We start from the raw sequence: 20,761 nt of genomic DNA on the forward strand, positions 1-20,761 counted from the left end.
TTTAGGTCTCTGATCCATTTTGAGATGATTTTTTGTATGGTGTGAGGTCAGGGTTCAACATTATTCTTTTACATGTGGATATCCAGTTGTCCCAGCACCATTTATAGAAAAGACCATCATGTCATTTTATTCATAGTCATTCAGCATGTTTCACTAAAAGATAAGAACTTTTTTTACATAACTACAGTACCATTATCACACTTTTAAAAACCCTCATATTTCCTTAGTATCATCAAATATCTAGTCTGTATTCAAAGCTTTAATTGCCTCAAAAATTTTAAGAGCTTTGGGAAAAAAACTCATATCCAGATAAGTTGCATCCCTTGCAAATGTTTTTAAGTCTATAGATATCTCCCCCATCTCCTTTTTTCCTTCTTGCAATTTATTTGTTGAAGCAAATGGGTCATTTGTCCTGTGGAGTTTCCTGTTCTAGGTTTTCTCGATTGTATCCCCATGAGGTAATGTGTTCCTCAGTCCTCTGAATTTTCTGTAATCTGGTGTTTGGAACTAAACGCTTGATCAGAGTCTAGGGTTCTTTTGTTTTGTTTTTTGTTGTTTGTTTTTGGCAAGGCTACTTCTTAGGTGATGTTCTTATTATAATTGAGAGGCAAATACTATCTGGTCACTTATGTTTTTTATGCTAGCAGCCATTGATAATCAGTGCTTAAATTCATTAGTTTGTCAGGGACTATGAAATAGTGATATTTTAATTCTATTATGTCCTCTTCATTTATTACATGGAATGACTGCATTTTATAAAGAGAAGATTTGCCCCTTTTAATTACTTAACTATCCAGTGCTAAAACTTGTCTAAGAATGTAGTATAAATTCTTGATTCTTTCACTCTATTTACCAGTCTCAAAGTAAGCCAATGCCGGGTATATTCTTTTTGATGGCTGTTTGTTAATGCATTTAGGTAAGTTTAATGTGTTTCAAGCCATCGCAATTCTTATTCTTATTGATGCTCAAATCATCCCATCTTTGGCCAGTGAGAACCTCTTCAAGGTGACTCTTGCGTTCTTTCTAACATGACCCATATTTGTTCTTTGATAGCTTCCTGACTATCACGTATAATTTTACAACTCTTCTGGGTTGCAATGTGGTCTATTGTGGCACGTCTCAAATTTCCTTACAAAACCTCCTGAGAGGTCTCTTTACTTCTACGGGTACTCTGGAGAAGATGGTAGGGTTTCCCTACCCTTTGTGCAATCGTAAGGCCAGTCAGCAAAGGCATTGGAAACTCATTCATGAAACTCATGTCAGGAGTTTTACTGAGTATCTACGAGGCATACATGGTGTTGATGTTAAGAATGTACATTTGGACAAAGTCAAAACCATCAATGTGATTTTATTATAGGTCCGTTTGAATTCTGTTTCTAGTGTCTAGTCAGAGATCGATTGCTAGTTATTCTGAATTCTTTTCATATAATTAAGAAAAAATGTAAGTATTTAATAATAAGATGCCATTTGTTGAAGACCTTTCTTTTTTTTTTTTGAAGAAAAAGAAGAAAGTAAGGAAATGAATGTGTTTCCTAAACCTAGAATATGGATGTAAAATCAGATGAATTGCTTTTCCTCTTCTAGTCTCTATTTCTCCATTAAATAAGGGAGATGATTATATTCTGCCTATTTGATAAAGTTGGTGAGTGCTGTAATGAGTTTATATTTATAGAGAACTTGAAGCTTTTTGGATGAAAGGTGCTAAATTAAGGCTTATTGTTTATTGAATTTATTTGATGTGTCTAACCTCCTGGGAACATTTGCTGAAAGTTAATTAAAAACAGATAGTCTCCACTCTTGACAACTTACAGTGCCACTTACAAACCAATAGCATGAACAGTGTATACTTTATTGTCCTAACGTCAAATTGCCTAGAACACCATAGTTCTTTCAGACAGGGGAATGATCCACTTTTGTAGGAAATATGAGATCAATTGCTGGACAAAAACACAGAGATATTCTCAACTACATCTGAACCACCTAGCTGCCCTCATTTTGAAAAATACTTAGAATATGGGGATTTCCCTCAATTTCCAATTATAACTTTCAGGTTGGAAAATTAAAAATCATCTCTCTTTTCCATCACTTTGGAAAGAAATTAAGATATGAGTTTATGTTTTCTACACTGTCTTATGATCACTTCTTCTTTACAGGAATGGTATTCTAAAACAGCCAACTGGAATGACTTATGCTTTCTTAACTCAGCCCAGTGGAAGCTGTGAAGTATAATTATAATAATGGCATGTTTGCTTCCTTTGCCAGTTGGTGATGGAGTTTTGTGGCGCTGGCTCTGTCACTGACCTGATCAAGAACACAAAAGGTAACACCTTGAAGGAGGAGTGGATCGCATACATCTGCAGGGAGATCTTACGAGTAAGTGACAATGCAGGGTATCTTGGGAGGTGTTGAGCTGAGTTTTCAAACATTATATGGAAATGCAAAGGGCCAAGAATAGCCAAGGCAATCTTGAAGAAGAAGAATAGAGCTGGAGGATTTATGCTGCCAGTTATTGAGACTTATTATAAAGCTACTAAGTAAATAAGACAGAGTGGAATTGTCACAAGATAGACAAATGGCCAGGGGAACAGAATCAAGAGTCCAGAAATAGACCCACTTCATCTGGACACCTGATTTATGGCAAAAGGAGCACTGCAGGACATGGGGAAAGGGTGCTCTTATCAGTAAATAGTGCTTGGTCAATTGAAGAGTCATGGGAAAACAAGAAACTTGATACCTGCTTTATGCCATATCTAAAAATTAATTCCAGCTCGGTAAGAGATATAAATGTAAAAGATTCAGAAAATAAAGCTCTTAAGAGCAAACATAGGAAAAAACCTCCATGGCTTGGGGTGGGCAAAAAGATTTCTGATACAGAACACAAGACAAACTTTGAGCAGGAAACAAGGAGGTATGGTTGCTCCTTTCCTTCAAATCTGACATTTATTTTTGAGTGTTGAGGTGCTTTTGTGTAAACTTCATTTGAATTTCTGACTTAGAATTTCACTCATTTAGAGAAAGCACAAAGGGTTATTTAGGCATCCAGACCACCCAGTGGGGCCAAAAATACGTTGGGCCTCCAGGGCTGGTTCTGCAATATAGCTTTCTGCTCTGCTGGGGAACCTTGGATGGGGAACCCTGGGCATCAGCCATGGGCTGTCCGGGGTTCTGAAAGCAGCAGGATGTTTCACCTGATGACTGTCTCTCAGTACCTGATTAGAATGTGTGAAAACAGTGTTTTCTTCTTTCTTCCAATACATTTTCTCGAAAGATACTGGCATTTGAGATAAGGCGACTCATTGGAAGGGACATTCAATCACAAGAAGTTTCAGAGATAACCCTCCAGGCATCATATGATATCATTAACTACAATGTTTGGCTCACTTATGTGCCCTGTACCTGCTTCCAACCGCTTTGCTAGTGAAGGAGTGTGAGGATCTTCAGTCCCTCTAAGTATTCATGGGATGTTAATATGTTGTAAAACCATACATTTTACTCTGCTTGATGCCTACCTTGAGCTGAACTGACTAGAGAGGAAAGGTAATTTTTTTAAAACCCAAACCAGTGGTTCAATTTCTCACATGGTTTGTGTTTACTGATCTTCCTGAATATACACATGGATCTTTTTTGGGCATCCAGATTCTTATGCTGAGTTTTTTCAACAAAATAATTTGGATATTATTTTTGTTTCTTTTTGTGTCAACTTCATCTTTCCATGCCAGGGTTTTTTCATTATGGAGGAAAATTAAAAGTATAGAAAATTATAAATAACAAAATGACCATACTTGAGTATACAGTACCTTAATTAGCAAGTGTTAGCATAATATAATTTGCTTCAAGACTCCAATTTGAGATTTTTTTAGGTTATACTTTGAGAAACGTATCACTACCTTAGAGCAAGTCCATAGATTTCAGAACTCACACCACAAATAAGCCAAAGAGAGAGTAATTCATGGAGAAATGGAACACAGTCAGTTTTGGATGTCACCAAATAATTGTTTCATACAATGAACACAAAGTCACAAATATCATAAAGCACTAAAGATGATAGTTATGGATGCCAACAAAGGAAATAGAAACTGTTGTTTTCTTTTTTTAACGTGAGCCACATTGGCTAAAGGCAATGGGAAATTTCTTGTCTGGTCTGAAAAAATACTTTATTGTGCTTAACTAAAATTATACGATATAATGTAACTTTTAACTATTTTTTTTCTTCTAAGTTTTTATTTAAATTCAAGTGAGTTAACATAGAATGCAGTATTGGTTTCAGGAGTAGAATTTAGTGAGCAACTTTTAACTCTTGAATTCAAATATTGCTTAAAAAAAAAGAGTGGGGGACTTAGTTAAATCAGGTTAGTTTTCTGTACAGAGACTAGATATTCCTGTTACAAACGAGCAAAGGCAGGCAGTCCTCACTTTTCATAGTACTGTTAGCTAAAACTCGTGCATGCCAGAACCACATCCTTGTTCTCATGGGTCTGTGCTACATGAGATCACAGCTGATATGCAAGCAGTTCACTTAATACAGCAGCATGTGTTGCAAAGACTGCTTCTGTATGTCAGTTGCCATTGATCAATTGCCTAGTTTAGAACCGCACTATACACACGTGGAAGACCTGAGTATGATAGTGAAAGTACCAAAAAAAAAAAAAAAGGTATCTCTGGGTGAGTTTGCATCTTTTTTGGATCATTGACAACCCAAACAATTTATTTGCGTCTTGGCTTATGTTCCCGTTAACCCTTCTCAACTCTTTGTTACTCCAGGGGCTGAGTCATCTCCACCAGCATAAAGTGATTCATCGAGATATTAAAGGGCAGAATGTCTTGCTGACTGAGAATGCCGAAGTTAAACTAGGTAAGAACAGAATCCAGTGAGCCTAGGAATTGAAGGAATTGATAGGATTATTTCAACATCTGGTGGGTTTTGTTGTTGTTGTTTTATTTTGTTTTTAGTGAAGGTAAATTTGTCACTACGAATTTGGAGGTCATTGTACTAAAGAATGAAAAGAAAAATGTTTGTCTGTTTCAAAACATTTTCTAAAAGCACCTGAGGAGTGAACTGGTGTACAACATGGCAGACAGAACCATTTGCTTAATACGTAGAAATAATTGAGGTTTTCTTAAGCAAAAACCCTTTAGATTAGAAGTGACTGACCTTGAAATGGTTTCCTATATCTTACCATTTGTTGACTTTGTTGCTGCTATAACAGAATGACCCATTTTTACTGAAAATATCCACAGTTAGACATATTTAAAATAATGAATCCCTGCTATGTTCCCTTATGTTTTAAGTTATATTTACATCAACTTCATTATTACCTAGGGCACCTGTACAAAAGGGGTGTTCAGTATTCAATTTTGTATGCATGCTGGTTATCCTACTTCCATTTGCTGGAGTTATCAGTGAGGGAACCCTTTTCCTTGGTGCTGGACTGTCCAGATAAGGTAGAGAATCTCCACATGCTCTGTAATCTCCACCTGCTTGGTGTCTATGAGTAAGAGCATGAATTGACAGCTATCCCTAGGATATGCAGTTTGTCATCTAGAAAGGAGTTATTGGCCATATGATTGTTTATTTCCAAAGAGATTGAAATACGTCCTATGTTTATATCCCAAACATTTGTTCTTGCCTTTTTGTTAAAATATATAATTTCCATTTTTTTCTCAGCATTTGGGGCCAAACTTTCATCTCATGAATATTCCTTTATTTATTTATTTTCTTAAGATTTTATTTATTTGACAGAGAGAGACACAGCGAGAGAGGGAACACAAGCAGGGGGAGTGGGAGAGGGAGAAGCAGGCTTCCCGCTGAGCAGGGAGCCCGATGCGGGGCTCGATCCCAGGACCCTGGGATCATGACCTGAGCCGAAGGCAGACGCTTAACGACTGAGCCACCCAGGTGCCCCATGAATATTCCCTTTTAAAACAAAAGCATACATTACTTAGGGGAGGCGTTTGTGTGTGTGTGTACGTGTGTGTGTGTGTGTGTGTGTGTGTGTACACATGTTTGTATGGACTGCCTAGATAATCTATCCTCAGAATAGTCACTCATTACTAATTAACAGTCACTTGTTGAGAGAATATTATGTCAGGCCCTGTACACAACACTTACATCACAGCAACTCTATGTAAATATCATCACCCTCATTTTACAAATTTGGAAACTGAAGCTTAAGGAAGTTGATCTGCTAGCCCCAGGTCACATCACTAGTAAGTGGCAGAATTGGGATGCAAACTTAGGCAGTCTGACTCTAGAAACTTGGCTCTTAACCACTTTCTTTGTATCCCCTAAGTATTATCTTTTATGGTAAACAAGCGGGCTTTTGATTTAACACCTGTGTTTGGCCCCTACGGACCCTTGGCCTAACCAAATACAACATTTTGGACTTTCCTCATTGGTACACTTTATCCATTTATACATGCACTTTAAAAATAGACATTCAGAATAGCTAAAAGGAAGAAGGAACCCAAGTTGGCCATCAACAGATGAGTGGGTAAACACAACATGGCACTTACATACAATGGAATATTACTGAGCCTTAAAAAGTTAGGAAATTCTGACCCATGCTCCAACATGGATGACCCTTGAGGACATTATGCTAAGTGAAATAAGCCAGTCACACAAAGACAAATACTGTATGACTCCGGTACCTGTAGTAGTCCAGATTTATAGAGACAGAAAGTAGAATGGTGCTTGTCAGGGGCTGGGGAGAGGGGAGAATGGGGAGTTTTTGTTTAAATGAGTACAGAGTTTCAGGTTGGGAAGATGAAAATGTTCTGGAGTCGGATGGTGGTGATACTTGCACAACAATGTGAATGTATTCAATGACACAGAACTGTAGACTTAAAAATGATTAAAATTATAAATTTTGTGGTATATTTATTTTGCCACAGTAAAAAAAAATGCACATTCGTTTTATTACCATATAAGGATCATAGACTTTATTCATTTGTCTTCTTTTAAATAGTGGACTTTGGCGTCAGTGCCCAGCTCGATCGAACAGTGGGCAGGAGAAATACCTTCATCGGGACCCCTTACTGGATGGCACCAGAAGTCATTGCCTGTGACGAAAACCCAGACGCCACATACGATTTCAAGGTATGACTTCTTCATTTTCTCTTCATATGTCTTCATTGACTCACGTCTCATCCTGAGTCTTGCAGTGGGAGAATTCTCATGTGCCTTTGGGCCTATGATTTATGTAATCCAAAGGGAGAACTGAAAAACATTATTTGAATTTAAAATGATAAGACACTCAAGTGAGAATCTTTTCCATGAATTCACCCGTTTTATCTGATTGCCTCTTCGTAAAAAATGTTGAAACCGTTTTCTATATTCTCTTGAACTTACTCTTGTTTCTTACTAGAAAATAGATTTCTTATGGAAGGGTTGAGTCACTATATTATACACCTGAGACTAATATTACACTATATGTTAACTAACTGGCATTTAAATAAAAACTTAAAAATAGATAACAAATTTCTATTTTGATTATAGTTTAGATTTTTAACTATATATATATATGTATATATATATATATATATATATATATTCTGAGAGCTTTTTATGTTTAAAAAAAGCCAATCTGTTGTCTTGGGTCATCTTTTTCTGATTAAAAATAGACTTCCTCATTTCTCCATTGCTCAAAGTTTAATTATTGAAGTTCCTTTTCAATGAGAGCAAATGAAACAGGTTGTTGGTAGCTACTTCATGGTATTTCTGTAGCCTATCATGCTGTTTCATTGAAATTTGATTTGTAGCTTGTTACTTTGTATGATAAACTGGCAATTTGCTAATAAATTCAAAGCAGTGTTTAAGTAGATGGTGACAGTTGTCCCCTTCTCCAGGAAGCCCCCTTCTATTCCATTCTGCTAGCCAGTAATCAAACATAATTTGGGGTTACTATCCCATTGATAGCTGTAATGTCAGGTGACATTGTTATGAATTGTGGCTGAAAGTTGAGACGTTAAAATTGGAGGCAAATGGGATGTAGGAACTGTGGGTTTTCAGTGCAATAGATGAAGAGATATGCTGTGGTCTTTATATAGACCACGGCACAACCTTGGGCAAAATCTGATACTACCTAGGCTGGTTTCACAGGTGCATGGACTTTTCACCAAAGGATTTTAGTGGTCACCCCCACTTGCCCTCCTCTTGCAGATAGGAAATTGAGGCCAGAGGCCTTTGCAAGTGCACACCAAGTTACTGGGCTTCTCAGAGTTGGGACTTGAACCCACATCTTCCAACTCTCTTTTCAGAATATTACCAATATATTACCCTGCTCCTCTATGATGTACTCCTATATAAATCTCCAACTTACCCACAAAACAGCTTCCAAACAGTATATTTGAAGAATTTCTCTTTTAAAGAACATTTTTAGTTCTCCACATGTGGGGTTATTATTGAAATCAGGTCACAAAGATGCAAACATTGCAGTGTCTTTGGGACCCAGTAGCTTAGGGCATTGACAAAATGATTGGCCTCTTTGGAGAAATGTAAGCTGAAAGTCTAAAACCAAAATAATCTCCTGTAAATGTCTTCCTTCTCTCAAAGTTAGTCACCGTAATAACCTGACAACAGTCTGTCTGAAAACAGCTGCTGAGTTAAAAATTAATCTCGCCAAAATAAATGTCATTTATTTAAACTAATGATAAGCCTATTTAAATAATTTAATTTGCAGATCCCTTCAGAGGAGCCACTACAAAATATAGGTCCCAGACCAGATATGTGTATCGTAATTGACTATAAGTAATTCTTCAAGCAATAGTTACACTTAGCAAGTGCTAACTAGTTTGCTTCTGGGCCACAGATATTTCTGACTGCTTTATAACATACTGTGGATAATCAGGGTGTTTCAAACTTTTACCCTTGGTTTAGCCTTCTAACGATTCTGAGTGGCTGTACTATATGTGCAACTTCTTTTCGGTGACGTAAAATAGGTCCCTGTGACTTAGTTGTTTTCAATAACATAAAAGAGGACTGACTTCCTTCTGGCAAAGCCAAAGCTTAGAATCATACAGATATCTTGGTCCTCCTTCCTCAGATTAAGGCTAAGGAATATAGTTTGGGATCATTGAAAGAATTTGGAGCCCAACGCATAATTCTAGGTGTGGACAAACCCTGGTGTATGAGTAACCATGGGGGCGGGGGGCATCACGCTGCACAGGGTGATTTCAGAGGTACTGGAAGGTCCATGTGACTATACAAGTATCCTGAGACTTTAATAAACTGAAGATTAATTTCTGTGTCTTGAATCCTGAAGAGAGAAAGTTTCGCTATATTAGTCATTTAGACCTTAGTGAAAATTATTTTATTAGGATTGCTGTGAGTGCGGGTGGTACGAGAGGAGGAAGAAGCCATGGCAAGAATATGAGCCTCACCAGTCATTGTCATGGGTACAAGAATGGGCAGGACGAAAGGGTGAATTAGGAAGACTGGGCAGATAGGAAGGTTTGAGTGTTCTTTGAAGATTTATTTCAACCGCTTCACGCTTCTACAGTGGACCAGAGAGGCAGCGATTCTGGAAATATAATCTTTCCACTTCTTTCTTGGCACCAGATTTCATCCTTTTTTCTGCTCACCATTCTTAGGAATGTGGGCTGTCACCATGAGACAACTTGACAATATGTTGCCTTTTGAAACCATTTCTTCATTCACTCAGCTCATATTTATTAAATACCCACCACATGTAAAGAGTGAGCCAAGCTGCATCTGTACATGCAGTTTCTGACACATAAAGTTCATTTGCAACCCCGTCCAAGTTTAGGTGTTTGGTACCGTGCGTCCATTTGACCCAGCGTATTTCCCAGCCTCAGAAACGTATGTCAACACTTTGCGCTCTCGTGTGTTGTAGATACTTGCCACCTAAGGGGTATGTTTGCAATAAGAGATGACTAGAAAGCCACCAGGCTTTGTTAGATTTGACAGAAGCCCTTCCTTGAAAATAAAGACCAACATAAGAGAAGAATATAGTTTTGTTTTATTATTTGATTTATTATTGATTATCAGCTACTATTTGAGATATCTTGAGATGTCTACTATTTAAGATCTCTTCAAAGACTGCTATAGATTTTTCTAAAAACTACAGTAATTCAATAAAAGAAAGGCCTCTGTAGGAAGATAGTCTGAAGAGCTTATGCTTTTCAGTGCAATCTGGTTTTGTCTGATACCTACCAGGCATGGTGAGTACCTGATTGAAAATAACCCCTCTCCTAAGGAGGAGCACCAGAATCTCATATGCCTGGTGTGTTCACTTTCCCCTAGAGGCCCTTCATTTCTTGTTTTCAGAAATTCTGTCAAAACACTTCAAAGAAAAGGAAAGGTTTCATTTTCCTGATAAGTATGTGGGGGCAATAATGGGCGCTTTCTCATTTAATAACAAGCATTCAAAAGGTTTAAAATTAATAAAACTGTTCAAAATTCCTAAGCTGTTTAAATTGCTATTTTTTTGAAATTTGAGTTCCCATTCGGATGGGAGTTGTCAACTGTTTTATAGTCCTATGTATCTATTGCTTTAATGGAACTACTCACTAATGAAAGTTCTCTGCAGCCAAATTCTCAGCAATAGGGAACTGGTGGACTAAGGCCAAGAGCATCTGGCCAGTGGAATACGGTGCAGCCCTTTAAGCCATGCGGCAGCGTGCGTGCTGAAGCAGGACAGATCCCAGGATAGAGTGTTAGACTCTAAGGGCAGCTCACAGTATATACAGTACACATGGTCTAGTCTTACTCGCCCCTCCTGGGTGGGAGTGGACAGCTTCAAATTTTTATTTTATGTGTTTTTATATATATATATTTTTTTTTTTTTATATTTTTTTCTCTTCTGTCCCCCCCCCATAAGCTGACCTTTTTTTTAAATATTAAATTAGTAAAGTAAGGAAGCCTGGTAAAATGGCATAGCCCCTCACCCCCCCCCCCAACTCCCCCATCCTCTGTCCCGACCTGCACTAACGTTGTGTATTAGTCACCTCGACTCTGCTTATGAGACTTTGCGCACAGGTGCCGTGGATCATTTGCAGCCATAGGTGTCTCCTCCAGGCTTGGGTGGTGAGTGTTGTCCTCGGGCTGTAGAAAGAGCACTCATGCTCCCGTGTTACACATAATTGGCTTTAATCAGGCAGGATGGAAGGAGAAATCTCGACTAGTCGGGCGTCAGCAAGATTCATACAGGGTATGATGCGACAGGACAGGTTTCAGATTGCAGAATGAGATTTACATCCTCAAGAAGGCCTGGCCTCTGTCTACTGAGAGTCAAACAAGCCCCCCCCCCACCGCCCCCCGCCTTATTCAGAAGGAGGGAAGGATGATAGAGATACCATGTTATTATCACCGGTAAGAAGCTGAACCTGCTATTAAACACATTCCTTGTGGCTCTGCGTTCCCATCCACCTAAGAGTCCTCGGTGAGACACAGCAGTACCCCCTCGGTCCCCTCCTGCACATCCCCAGCTGAAGGTAATAAAGCTATTCTAACGTTTCCCCTTGGGTCAGATAACAGATGTAGATGAACGAGGCACTGAAGATTCCTGCTCTTAGCTCGTTTTACGTGGGAAATGGAATTATTAATCACGGCCCGTGCTTGAACATCCTCAGTGACCCTAAGTGACTCTCCACCTTGGCTCTTTGTATAGAATGCAGAATATAAGTGTATGGGCTAGTGAATCAGAGTGAAGTTTTCGAAGTCAGACAGGACTGGTTTAAAATGTAGACTTTGCCTCTTGCTTGCTTTGTTACCTGGGGAATGTATTTAAACCTTCTCGAGCCTCTATGAAATGGGAATAATAAATCATATATTACAAGGTTGCATTAGAATAAAGTGAGCTAACGTATACAGAGGAATGAATTCAGTGCCTAACACTTGGTAGCTACTCAACATATGATAGTTGATATTTAGTGTTTGTGTGTCATAGGAAGGTACTGCTATTTGGGGCCATTTTTTTTTTTTTTTTTTTTACCTAAAAAAGCCAACAACATCATATGAGCCAAACCTCATATTTGTCTTACACACCTTTACTTGTCTGCTTATGTTGAGCCAGAATCTGCTTCTCTATAACTTCTACCTCTAGGTTAAGGTGCTTCTCTTAGGGCCCACACCCAATAAATATAATTTCCTTTTTCCAGCTGGAACATTTCCACAGAGAGAATAACAGTAAGTCACAACAGAAGGCTGTTTTCTGGTCCGTGAGACTTGGTAGAGTCCACCATCCTGGTCATGCCTGCTATTACTCTATTGCCTGTCAAGTCTAGACTACCTTGCTACCCTCTGCTTTGGGATAATGGCACCAGCACTCAGCGAACCGCATTTCTGCCTGTCCATCTGGCTTCCTATGAGGCTCTGCCAGGAAGGGGAGACCGCGAGGCTGGAGGAGGCAGGACGCGCCCTTTCCTTTGGCTTCCTGTAAGCTGCCCGCATCATCTCGGTGACTTCTTTGAGAGCCATGAAGTGACAGAGCTCACTGCCCCCGTCCCTGACCCTGGTGTGCTGGCTGCCCTGCCAGCCAGTGATAACGATGCCAGTGTTTGTGAAATACCCACTATTTGCACCGCATGGTGTTAAGCACTGTGTGTGTTTGAGTGTATATATCACCTTATTGAGTTCTGGTATTAACCCTGCAAGACAGTGTTCTCTCCACATTCTAGGTGAGGAAATGGGCTCCGAGGAGTTAAGTGGCTTGCAAGCTAGTTGTCAGAGCTGAGAGTCAAATCTAGGTCTGTCTGTCTGTCTAGCGTGAGCTCTTTTTCTGCCTTTTCATGCACACGGAGGGGAGGGGGGCTCTTTACTGTGCCTCCATAACCCTCTCTTTCCATGTGTGATTGGTTGAGCCATCTGCAAGTGTCCTTTTCTTCACGGGTTGGGCAGCCCAGCCCCAGAAGGAATGCTCTTTCCTGTGTTCAAGTGGCCTGCGTGCCAGTTGACCCCCCCCCCCCGCCGCCCCACCAGCCAGAAGCTGCGTGCTCACCTCTGCCTTCTCAGAGGCGCTAGAATTTGTCTCTGTTCCATTTGTAATGCACACAGGACTGGGCTATTAATCATGCCACAGGCCAGGCTGCATAGCGCCTCTGGAATAATGAATTACCCAGCTCCTGCCAAAACGAGGCACACCGTGGCCACAAAGGAAACTTATCTCTCCCTGACTCTCTCCCCATCTTGTTCGTCCCTCTTCCCTTTCTCATCTCCTGTGATCTGTCTTGCCAGTTGTAATTGGAACATTTTCTCCCATATTTAAGTTCTGAAGTGTCTTTGGGACTTGCTAATGTATCCAAAGGCTTAAAACAAGTCCCGTCAAGGACGTTTATTGCTGTCTAGCATAGGCAGTTAAGCATAGCTTACAAGCAGCTCTGGGTATATATGGCCAGGAATATAAATGTTCCTTTTGGAAAAGAGGAGAACCCGGGGTGGGGGAGATATATATATATATATATATATATATATATATATATATATATATAATCCTAATGGTGATATCAAATGAGGGCTTAAAGAAGCAGCAATTTCTGGCCTGGTCATGTGACAGAGGGTACAAAGGACTTGGGATGGTGTGACCTTTGGTTTGAAGGGGTTGTTTTGGGGTTTGGGCAGGGAAGCTGCCTCAGAGGGGAGGTGAGATGATGTGTCCTGAATAAGAGAAACCTCTCTCTTCACTGACTTTTCCTGCTTCCTGTGGGGTAAAACCAGGATCACCTAACAACTGGGGCCTCTCCATTTTCCTACTGTTGGAATATGTTCCCTCAAATTATTGCTGTATACATATTACCACTAAGAACGTTTCTGGCTGTTCTTATGTCTCTTACATCATCAGAAATCTAGAGGCAGGCTGTCCAGGTTGGTATAGTGGCTCATTGATGTATTCAAAACCCAGGTTCCTACCATTCCGCCCTGTCATAATTAACTTATTGACTTATTGCCTCATGGTTGCAAGATGGATGCTGTAACTCTGGATATCATGTTTTTATTCAAGGCACTAAGAAGTGGGAAAGAGTTGTCAAGACACCAGCTGTATTTGTCCCTTGTATCAGGAAAAACAAAAGCTTTCCCTGAAGCTCCCGGAGGATGTTCGCCTGTGTTTTATTGGCCAGAACTACGACCTGTCCTTACCTGCCCTCCTTAGCTGCAGGGAAGTCTGGATAAACAAGCTTAGTTTTCCTACACTCTGAGAATGCCTGTGCGGTTAGCCAACAAACAAAGTCTGCCACAACCAGAGAGAGGGGACACATAGAAGACTGTATTGGGCAAGCACAGGCAGTCCCACCTAACAGTAGAGAAGAAGAAGATTCCTATGCTGGAGCTCACTGTGCGCCCGAGACTGTGCCAGGCAGCAGACCTGTGTGCGTGCATGTTGCAGTTAGCTCTGTTGTACACTGAGGAAGCTAAGCTCTGAGCAGTGTTCTGCAGGTAGTTAGGAACCTGGCTTTGAATCCAGGCCCATCTGACTTCAAAGACTATTCATGCTGCCTCTGGGAAGTGGAGGCCAGTTTCCTAGCACTGGCTTTTGGGGTGCCTCGCTGAATCTCAGCACCTTCACTGCGGCTCTGGCACCTTCAGTTACCTGTAAATGAATTAGGAATTTGGAACAATTCTTTTATGGGCCCCTCATAGGTTTTATTTAAAAGATGAATACTCAGGTTTTTATGTCATGATGACAGTTAAAAGAGAAGTGGCCCGGGAGGCCGGAGACCCAGCTCTGCTCCAAACCCGGTGCTGAGTTGCTCTGTGGTCTTGGGGACGTCCTTTCCCCTTGTCTGTGAAATGGAAGGTTGGAGATGCCCTACAAGGAGTCTAACAATCTTAAGACACAAGTTTTGCTCCTTTCCGTCATGGGTCTTTGATCTGTTCATTCATTCAACGATTATTCTTAAGTGCCTATAGTATGTGCTGGATGCTGCTCTAGGTACTTGGAATATACCAGGTAACAAAACAAAGATCCCTGCCCTTGTGGACCTTATGTTCTATCTAGTCTGTGTGCGTTGGGGGCAGGGGACACAAACAGTAAACACAACACATTATAGATTAGGGATGAGTAAATTACACAGATGTGAGAAGGTGATTCGTTCTCTGGGGGACCAAAGTGGGAAAGAGAACAGGGTCTGGTAGGGCCAGGGGAGACATTCAGGGGTCTGCAATGAGAACATGGCATCTGAGCAAAGACTTTATTACGGAGAGGAGGGCGTCAGCCAGCACACCATTAGGGTCGTGGCTGCAAGCAGAAGGGATAAGCTAGAGCAAGGCCTCGGAGGCAGACGTTTGCCTGGATTTTCTGTGCAGTTTTTCCCCATCTGAGGACTGGCCTGGAGCTCTTCTCACCCCAGCCCTGTCATTTCCTTATGGAAGTGTTGGCCTTCAGTTGGCTTTCAGACCAGTTCAAACTTCCAGGAGTTGAAGGCCACCTAAATTTGACCCTGCTGTGGCCCTTACGGACAGAGAGCCTGGCCACCACCTCTATATTAGCACCTCATTGCATATGACAGGAACACTCGATTTCTGGAGATGGAGGGAAAATGGTAGAACCACCAAGTCCTAGAGATATTGAAATCCTATCAAAATAGCACAGCCCACCATATCCAGACAATTCCTGCTGTGTTTCCTGTTTAATGCCTACTGCACCATAAGTGACTCAGTGTTTTTGTCATGTTCTCAAATGACTGCCTGTGTTAATCAACCCTAAAACCCCAGGTACGGGAGACCTGTGTTTCCTGCTCTACCAGTTACTGCTCCTGGGTCAGCCTGTAATAGTGGCCTGGGCCTTCCCCATTAGCTGCAGAGGGGCCTCCCTAAGCAAGGCCAGGAGTCCACAGGAAAACTCAGTCACTTGCTGGGCTGCGCAAACTGTGTGTGTGTGTGTGTGTGTGCGTGTGTGTGTGTGTAATGACAGGAGGAATATATCTTGAAATATAACAAAGAGAAAGGGTAAAAGTTGCCTTCTTGAGTTGTGTTCCATGCAGAGAAGTGACTTGGGATCTGAGAACAATGGTATCATGCAGGTGTGTTATTATCCCAAGTTGAACTGAGAATGTGTATCATGTGAATAGACTGATAGGCTCATGAATTAAACCCCCCCCCCGGTCCTAGTACAGGGTTAGTGTGTGCCCTGGCCACCTACTCTAAAGTAGATATGACACTCCAGGCAAGAGGCTAGACCCCCCTGCAGAAAGCCCCCTCCATGTATGTGCGGGTCTCTGTCCAAATACTGAACAGGGCTGGGTGTCACTCACAGGATACTGAGAAGTTTAGTTCTGGGTAATTGCTCAGCATGGGTTTCATAGTCCCTTTTCTAGGTGTATCTCCTTTCTTGTGGTCTTGACATTTGTTTGATGGGAATAGCAAGGAAACTTAACTTTGATTTCTGTAATCTGCGTGAGGTTACAGGACAGAATTTGGAATACCATGCAAAATTCTGGATATACTGAAAATGAAAGGAGGATGAAAGTCTTCATCAGGATTGAACCAAATTCCACATTGTGTGTCCTTACCAATCTGCTGGGGCATTGAAGCATCAAGCCTCTCTTCTGGGGTTTCCTAACCTGGTTTCTCCCTTCTTTTGATTTGCTCCCTCCGGTGCAATACTTAGGGACAACTCAGTCATACACGCAGAGTGGAAGAGAAGCATACTGTTGCAGCTGCAGATTGCACAGGCAGGGGTAAAGGCAGTAGTCTAGAAAATTCTGACAACAATGTAAAAGTCAGTCTTACCATAAGAAAAAATATAAGGGTACAGGCTCTCTGTTTTACATATTGTCTCCTTACAAGATAGGCGATATTGTTCATTCATTCAGCAAACATATCAAGCACCTCCCATGGTGCCTGGCTCTGTCCTGGGCACTGGAGATATATCAGTGAATGCCACCACCCAAAAGTTTCCCTGTCCTCATCTTATTTGGTTAAACAATCTGAAATCGCTGTCTTTGTAGGTCAAGGCAATCCACTAAATATGCATCTACTATATGATTCAGCCATTCCACTCCTTGGTGTTTACATAAAAGAAATGAAAGCATATGTCCATACAAAGACTTGTACATGAACGTCTGTAGCAGCTTTATTTGCCGTAGCTTCGACTGGAAACACTCCAAATGTCCATCCACAAGTGAATGGATAAACAAAGTGTAGTAAGTATATCCATACGATGGACAGCAGTCGTCAGTAAAAAGGAATGAAGTCCTACTACACACTGCAACAAGGCTGGACCTCAATCCATTATGTTCATGAAAGAAATGGAATGATTTAATGTCTATAAAACTGCAGAAGATGCAAACTAATCCATAGGGACAGAAAGCAGATCGGTGGTTGCCTCGGAGCAGGAACTGGGTAGGAGGGGAGGGCAGGAGGGGAGACTGCAAAGGAACAAGTGCAACCTTTTGGGGGTGCTGGATATATTTACAATGTTGATTGTGGTGATGCTTTCACAGGTGCATACGTCTCAAAACTTGCCAAATGATACACTTTAAAAATAAGCAGTTAATTATATGATAATTATACCTGAATAAAAGTGTTAAAAACAGTCCAATCATACCAGTTTCGTATGGTTCGATCCATAGATAAATTTTGGTGATCAATTAATTTTTAAAACCTCATATTCATTTTTCACATATTTACTGAAAACCCACCATGTGTCAGATCATACCGTGAAAGACGTTACCCATGAAAAGAAAAAAATAAAAATAAAAGGCTGCCCCTGCTTTTAAACTTCATGGGTGAAACAGGTTTGTAAAGGAATGGCTTTCCTACAGGGAGTTGTGGAGCAGTTACCCGCGAAGCAAATTATTCTTTGTTGCCTGCATTTATGCATGTGTGTGTGTGCCTTCGTCTCTTTCAGAGTGACCTGTGGTCTTTGGGAATCACCGCTATCGAGATGGCAGAAGGTGCTCCCCGTAAGTACCTTCCTCTGGGTGAGATCTGTTGCTGGGCTGCTCTCTGCAGGTGCCGAGCCTTCTTGCCCGTGCCAGGGTAGCTTTCCTTCTGCTTCGCTGAGCCCAGTGTGGGTTCGAGCTGGCATATTTAGAAAGCAAAGTCACCTTAGCTCAACCAGAACCCATTCATTTCAGAGCCGTGTGAGGATCCCGTGTTTAGAGGAAAAAAGAAAGAAAAGGGAAAGGAATTTAGGGGATCTGGTTTGTTTGACAGATTCCACGCGTCATTTATTCTTGAACTGCTCTTTACCTAATGCAAAACTGGGGCCAACCCACAAAGTCTGTAAACTCCCAACTTAACAAAAATCCAGAACTGATTCTCAGTGCGCGACTTACGCAAACTCTTGTACTCGGTTGCTCTCACCCCTAATATAATACTGCTGTTTAGATTTTTAGGTGGGAGGCCGAGCGGCCAGGGCTCCGGCCATCCGGGGAAGGAAATGTCTTGCGCTCTGGAGCGTGGGTGCTGCCGAGCGCCTCCGCCAGGCGCGTGCTGGCCATGACCATGGGCTCTGCGGACTTCCTGCAGGAAAGCGCAGCTCACCAAGGGTCTGGCTGCAGCAGCAGCCCCCAAGCCCTGCCCCCACCCCACCCCACCCCACCCCACCCCATCCCATCCCACCCCACCCCACCCCACCCCACCCCATCCCACCCCATCCCACCTCCTATTCAGGGTCCTAGCGTGGCAGGGATATAAGGCAGACCTTTTTTTTTTTTTTTTTAAGATTTTATTTATTTGACAGAGACACAGTGAGAGAGGAAACAGAAGCGGGGGCGGGGGGCAGTGGGAGAGGGAGAAGCAGGCTTCCTGCCGAGCAAGGAGCCCGATGTGGGACTCGATCCCAGGACCCTGAGATCTTGACCTGAGCTGAAGGCAGACGCTTAACGACTGAGCCACCCAGGTGCCCAAGGCAGACCTCTTTCTCGAAGACAGGAGATGCCTTCGTAAGCAACTCTCACTCCTCAGTTCCACCGCTTGGTTTCCTCAGGCGGCAGGACAGTCTAGCACACTTCCACCTACCTTGTCTGCCTCTCGCTTTCACTCCAATCAGACTTGCAGAGCAATGTGACAGCTCCGCCAACCTGCCCTGGCCCCCTCCCCATGCCTTTCAGGCAGAAATTTCCCCTGGAACTATTCTCATTTGGTTAGTGCAGCCTTGGCGTCCGCTTTCCGGAGAACCTGAACCCAAAACGGCCCCCTTCTGTGCATGGCAGGTCGTTTGGCTCACATGGCTGTTTATCTTCAGGTTATCATAGCCTTTGTATTTCTCACTCTAGAGTTGGTAGAATTCATCTGTAGCATGATTGATTTGGAGTGTTTGTTGACAACATTCCCCTCATTGGCAATGCTAATAGGCATTTATGAATCCAAAAAATCATATATTGCAGTCTGAAATATTATCCTCATATTATCATCCTTGATGAGTAGTAGAGGGGGCTAAAAATAAACTTCTACCCACAGAATCTTTTAGCTTTCGGGGAGAATATATCCTTATTCTGGGCACAAAGGAAAAGATAGCCCCGGAGGTTTAAAAAAGTAAACTAGTGAAATATTTTGATTAAAATAAGAATGCATGAGTGCTTTCTCTATAAACCATAGTGCCATGTTTACAGGTTGAGATATTTTAGTAACTTTTCTACCAGACCCTCTTTGCGTCGATCTCTCTGTTCTTCCTGGGGCCAGTGAACAAACAAACAAACAAACAAATGAACAAAAAATGGAAACGAACCTGTCATGAAACCTGAAAAGCCATCAGGATATTTGGAAATACAGAGAGGAAAGTGGTCTGGTCGAGTGCTTTATACTCTAAAAAATCTATGTAGATAGCATTGCGTGTGTATGAGCCTTCAGTGTATAAGAAATAGACCATCTATCTTTCATTTTATGACTTAGGCTTTTGCTAATTAAAAATAACCTACCGTCTCCATTGTAGTTTTTATCTTGATGTTGTTTACTCTGAATCTGAGATGGTTATTTATAGCAAAGCAAAGGCTTTGACCCTTTAACTTAGTTTTCTTAAATAAGAAGTAGAAGTAGAAATGTTAACAAGGTCCAGTTGAAACGCATATTTTATGAGACTTCTGTAATTAGACATCAGCTCTCTTAAATGCTCAGCACACAGAAGCTTTGTGATCTTCTGGCTTAGCTCATTGGGCATGTGTGGCCTCAGAGCCATTTGGCCTAGGTTTGGCCTCCTAACCTGAGCTGGCCCTTGCTTTGGTCTCTTGCAGCTCTCTGTGACATGCACCCCATGAGAGCCCTCTTCCTCATCCCCCGGAACCCAGCGCCTCGCCTGAAGTCGAAGAAGTGGTGAGTTTGGTCTTCTTTGGTGCTTTGTCGATCCGAGGGGAGGGTTTTCCTGCGATGCTCTCTTGGACGAGCTCAAATCCTTAGGTCTAGCTGCATGACGAGACCAACATATACTGAGACCTGGTGAGTGATTTTCCATAGGCTGTCACTCATCTTAAAGCACATATTAAGTACCTACTATTTGCTCTGCAAGTCTTTATCACCATACCCTTCAAGGTAAGGAGGTATTAGCTAAAGTGAGTGGTGGAACCCAAGTAATAGCATGAAAGCTCTTTGATTTATCGTCCTCCCAAGAAATATCTTGCCTGGCAGCACAAGACATCTCATCAGAGGGGGTGATAGTTCCAAGAGTCAGCTGGTTAGTTGGGCTGGCTTTTCTTCTACTCCTTAAGATGGTAAATCTGTGAGTGCCTACACATACCTGGTTATATGAGGGATGATTTCACTGGTCTGTGCATAAATATTTGTAATATTTGTTTTTACTATTGCTTTCCCTTTATGGCATGTGATATTGGCTTCTTATTTGGGGCAGTGATACAAACTTCCCATTTA

At 41.6% G+C, this 20,761-nt stretch overlaps 1 protein-coding gene across 6 annotated transcripts in view; it reads left to right on the forward strand.

The window, feature by feature from the left end:
• Nucleotides 1-20,761, forward strand: part of TNIK (TRAF2 and NCK interacting kinase) — a 380,604-nt gene that overhangs the window by 252,688 nt on the left and 107,155 nt on the right. For all 6 annotated transcript variants that reach the window (XM_073897348.1, XM_073897355.1, XM_025878953.2 and 3 more), the window contains exons 5-9: nucleotides 2,263-2,373; nucleotides 4,762-4,852; nucleotides 6,966-7,096; nucleotides 17,805-17,859; nucleotides 20,131-20,209. In XM_073897348.1, coding sequence (XP_073753449.1) covers nucleotides 2,263-2,373; nucleotides 4,762-4,852; nucleotides 6,966-7,096; nucleotides 17,805-17,859; nucleotides 20,131-20,209 — 467 coding nt within the window. The remainder of the gene's footprint in view (nucleotides 1-2,262; nucleotides 2,374-4,761; nucleotides 4,853-6,965; nucleotides 7,097-17,804; nucleotides 17,860-20,130; nucleotides 20,210-20,761) is intronic.

The sequence above is a fragment of the Callorhinus ursinus genome, unplaced genomic scaffold, assembly GCF_003265705.2.
Source record: "Callorhinus ursinus isolate GAN/ISIS: 27379988/994484 unplaced genomic scaffold, GSC_fseal_2.0 scaffold1, whole genome shotgun sequence".
Lineage (NCBI taxonomy): Eukaryota > Metazoa > Chordata > Mammalia > Carnivora > Otariidae > Callorhinus > Callorhinus ursinus.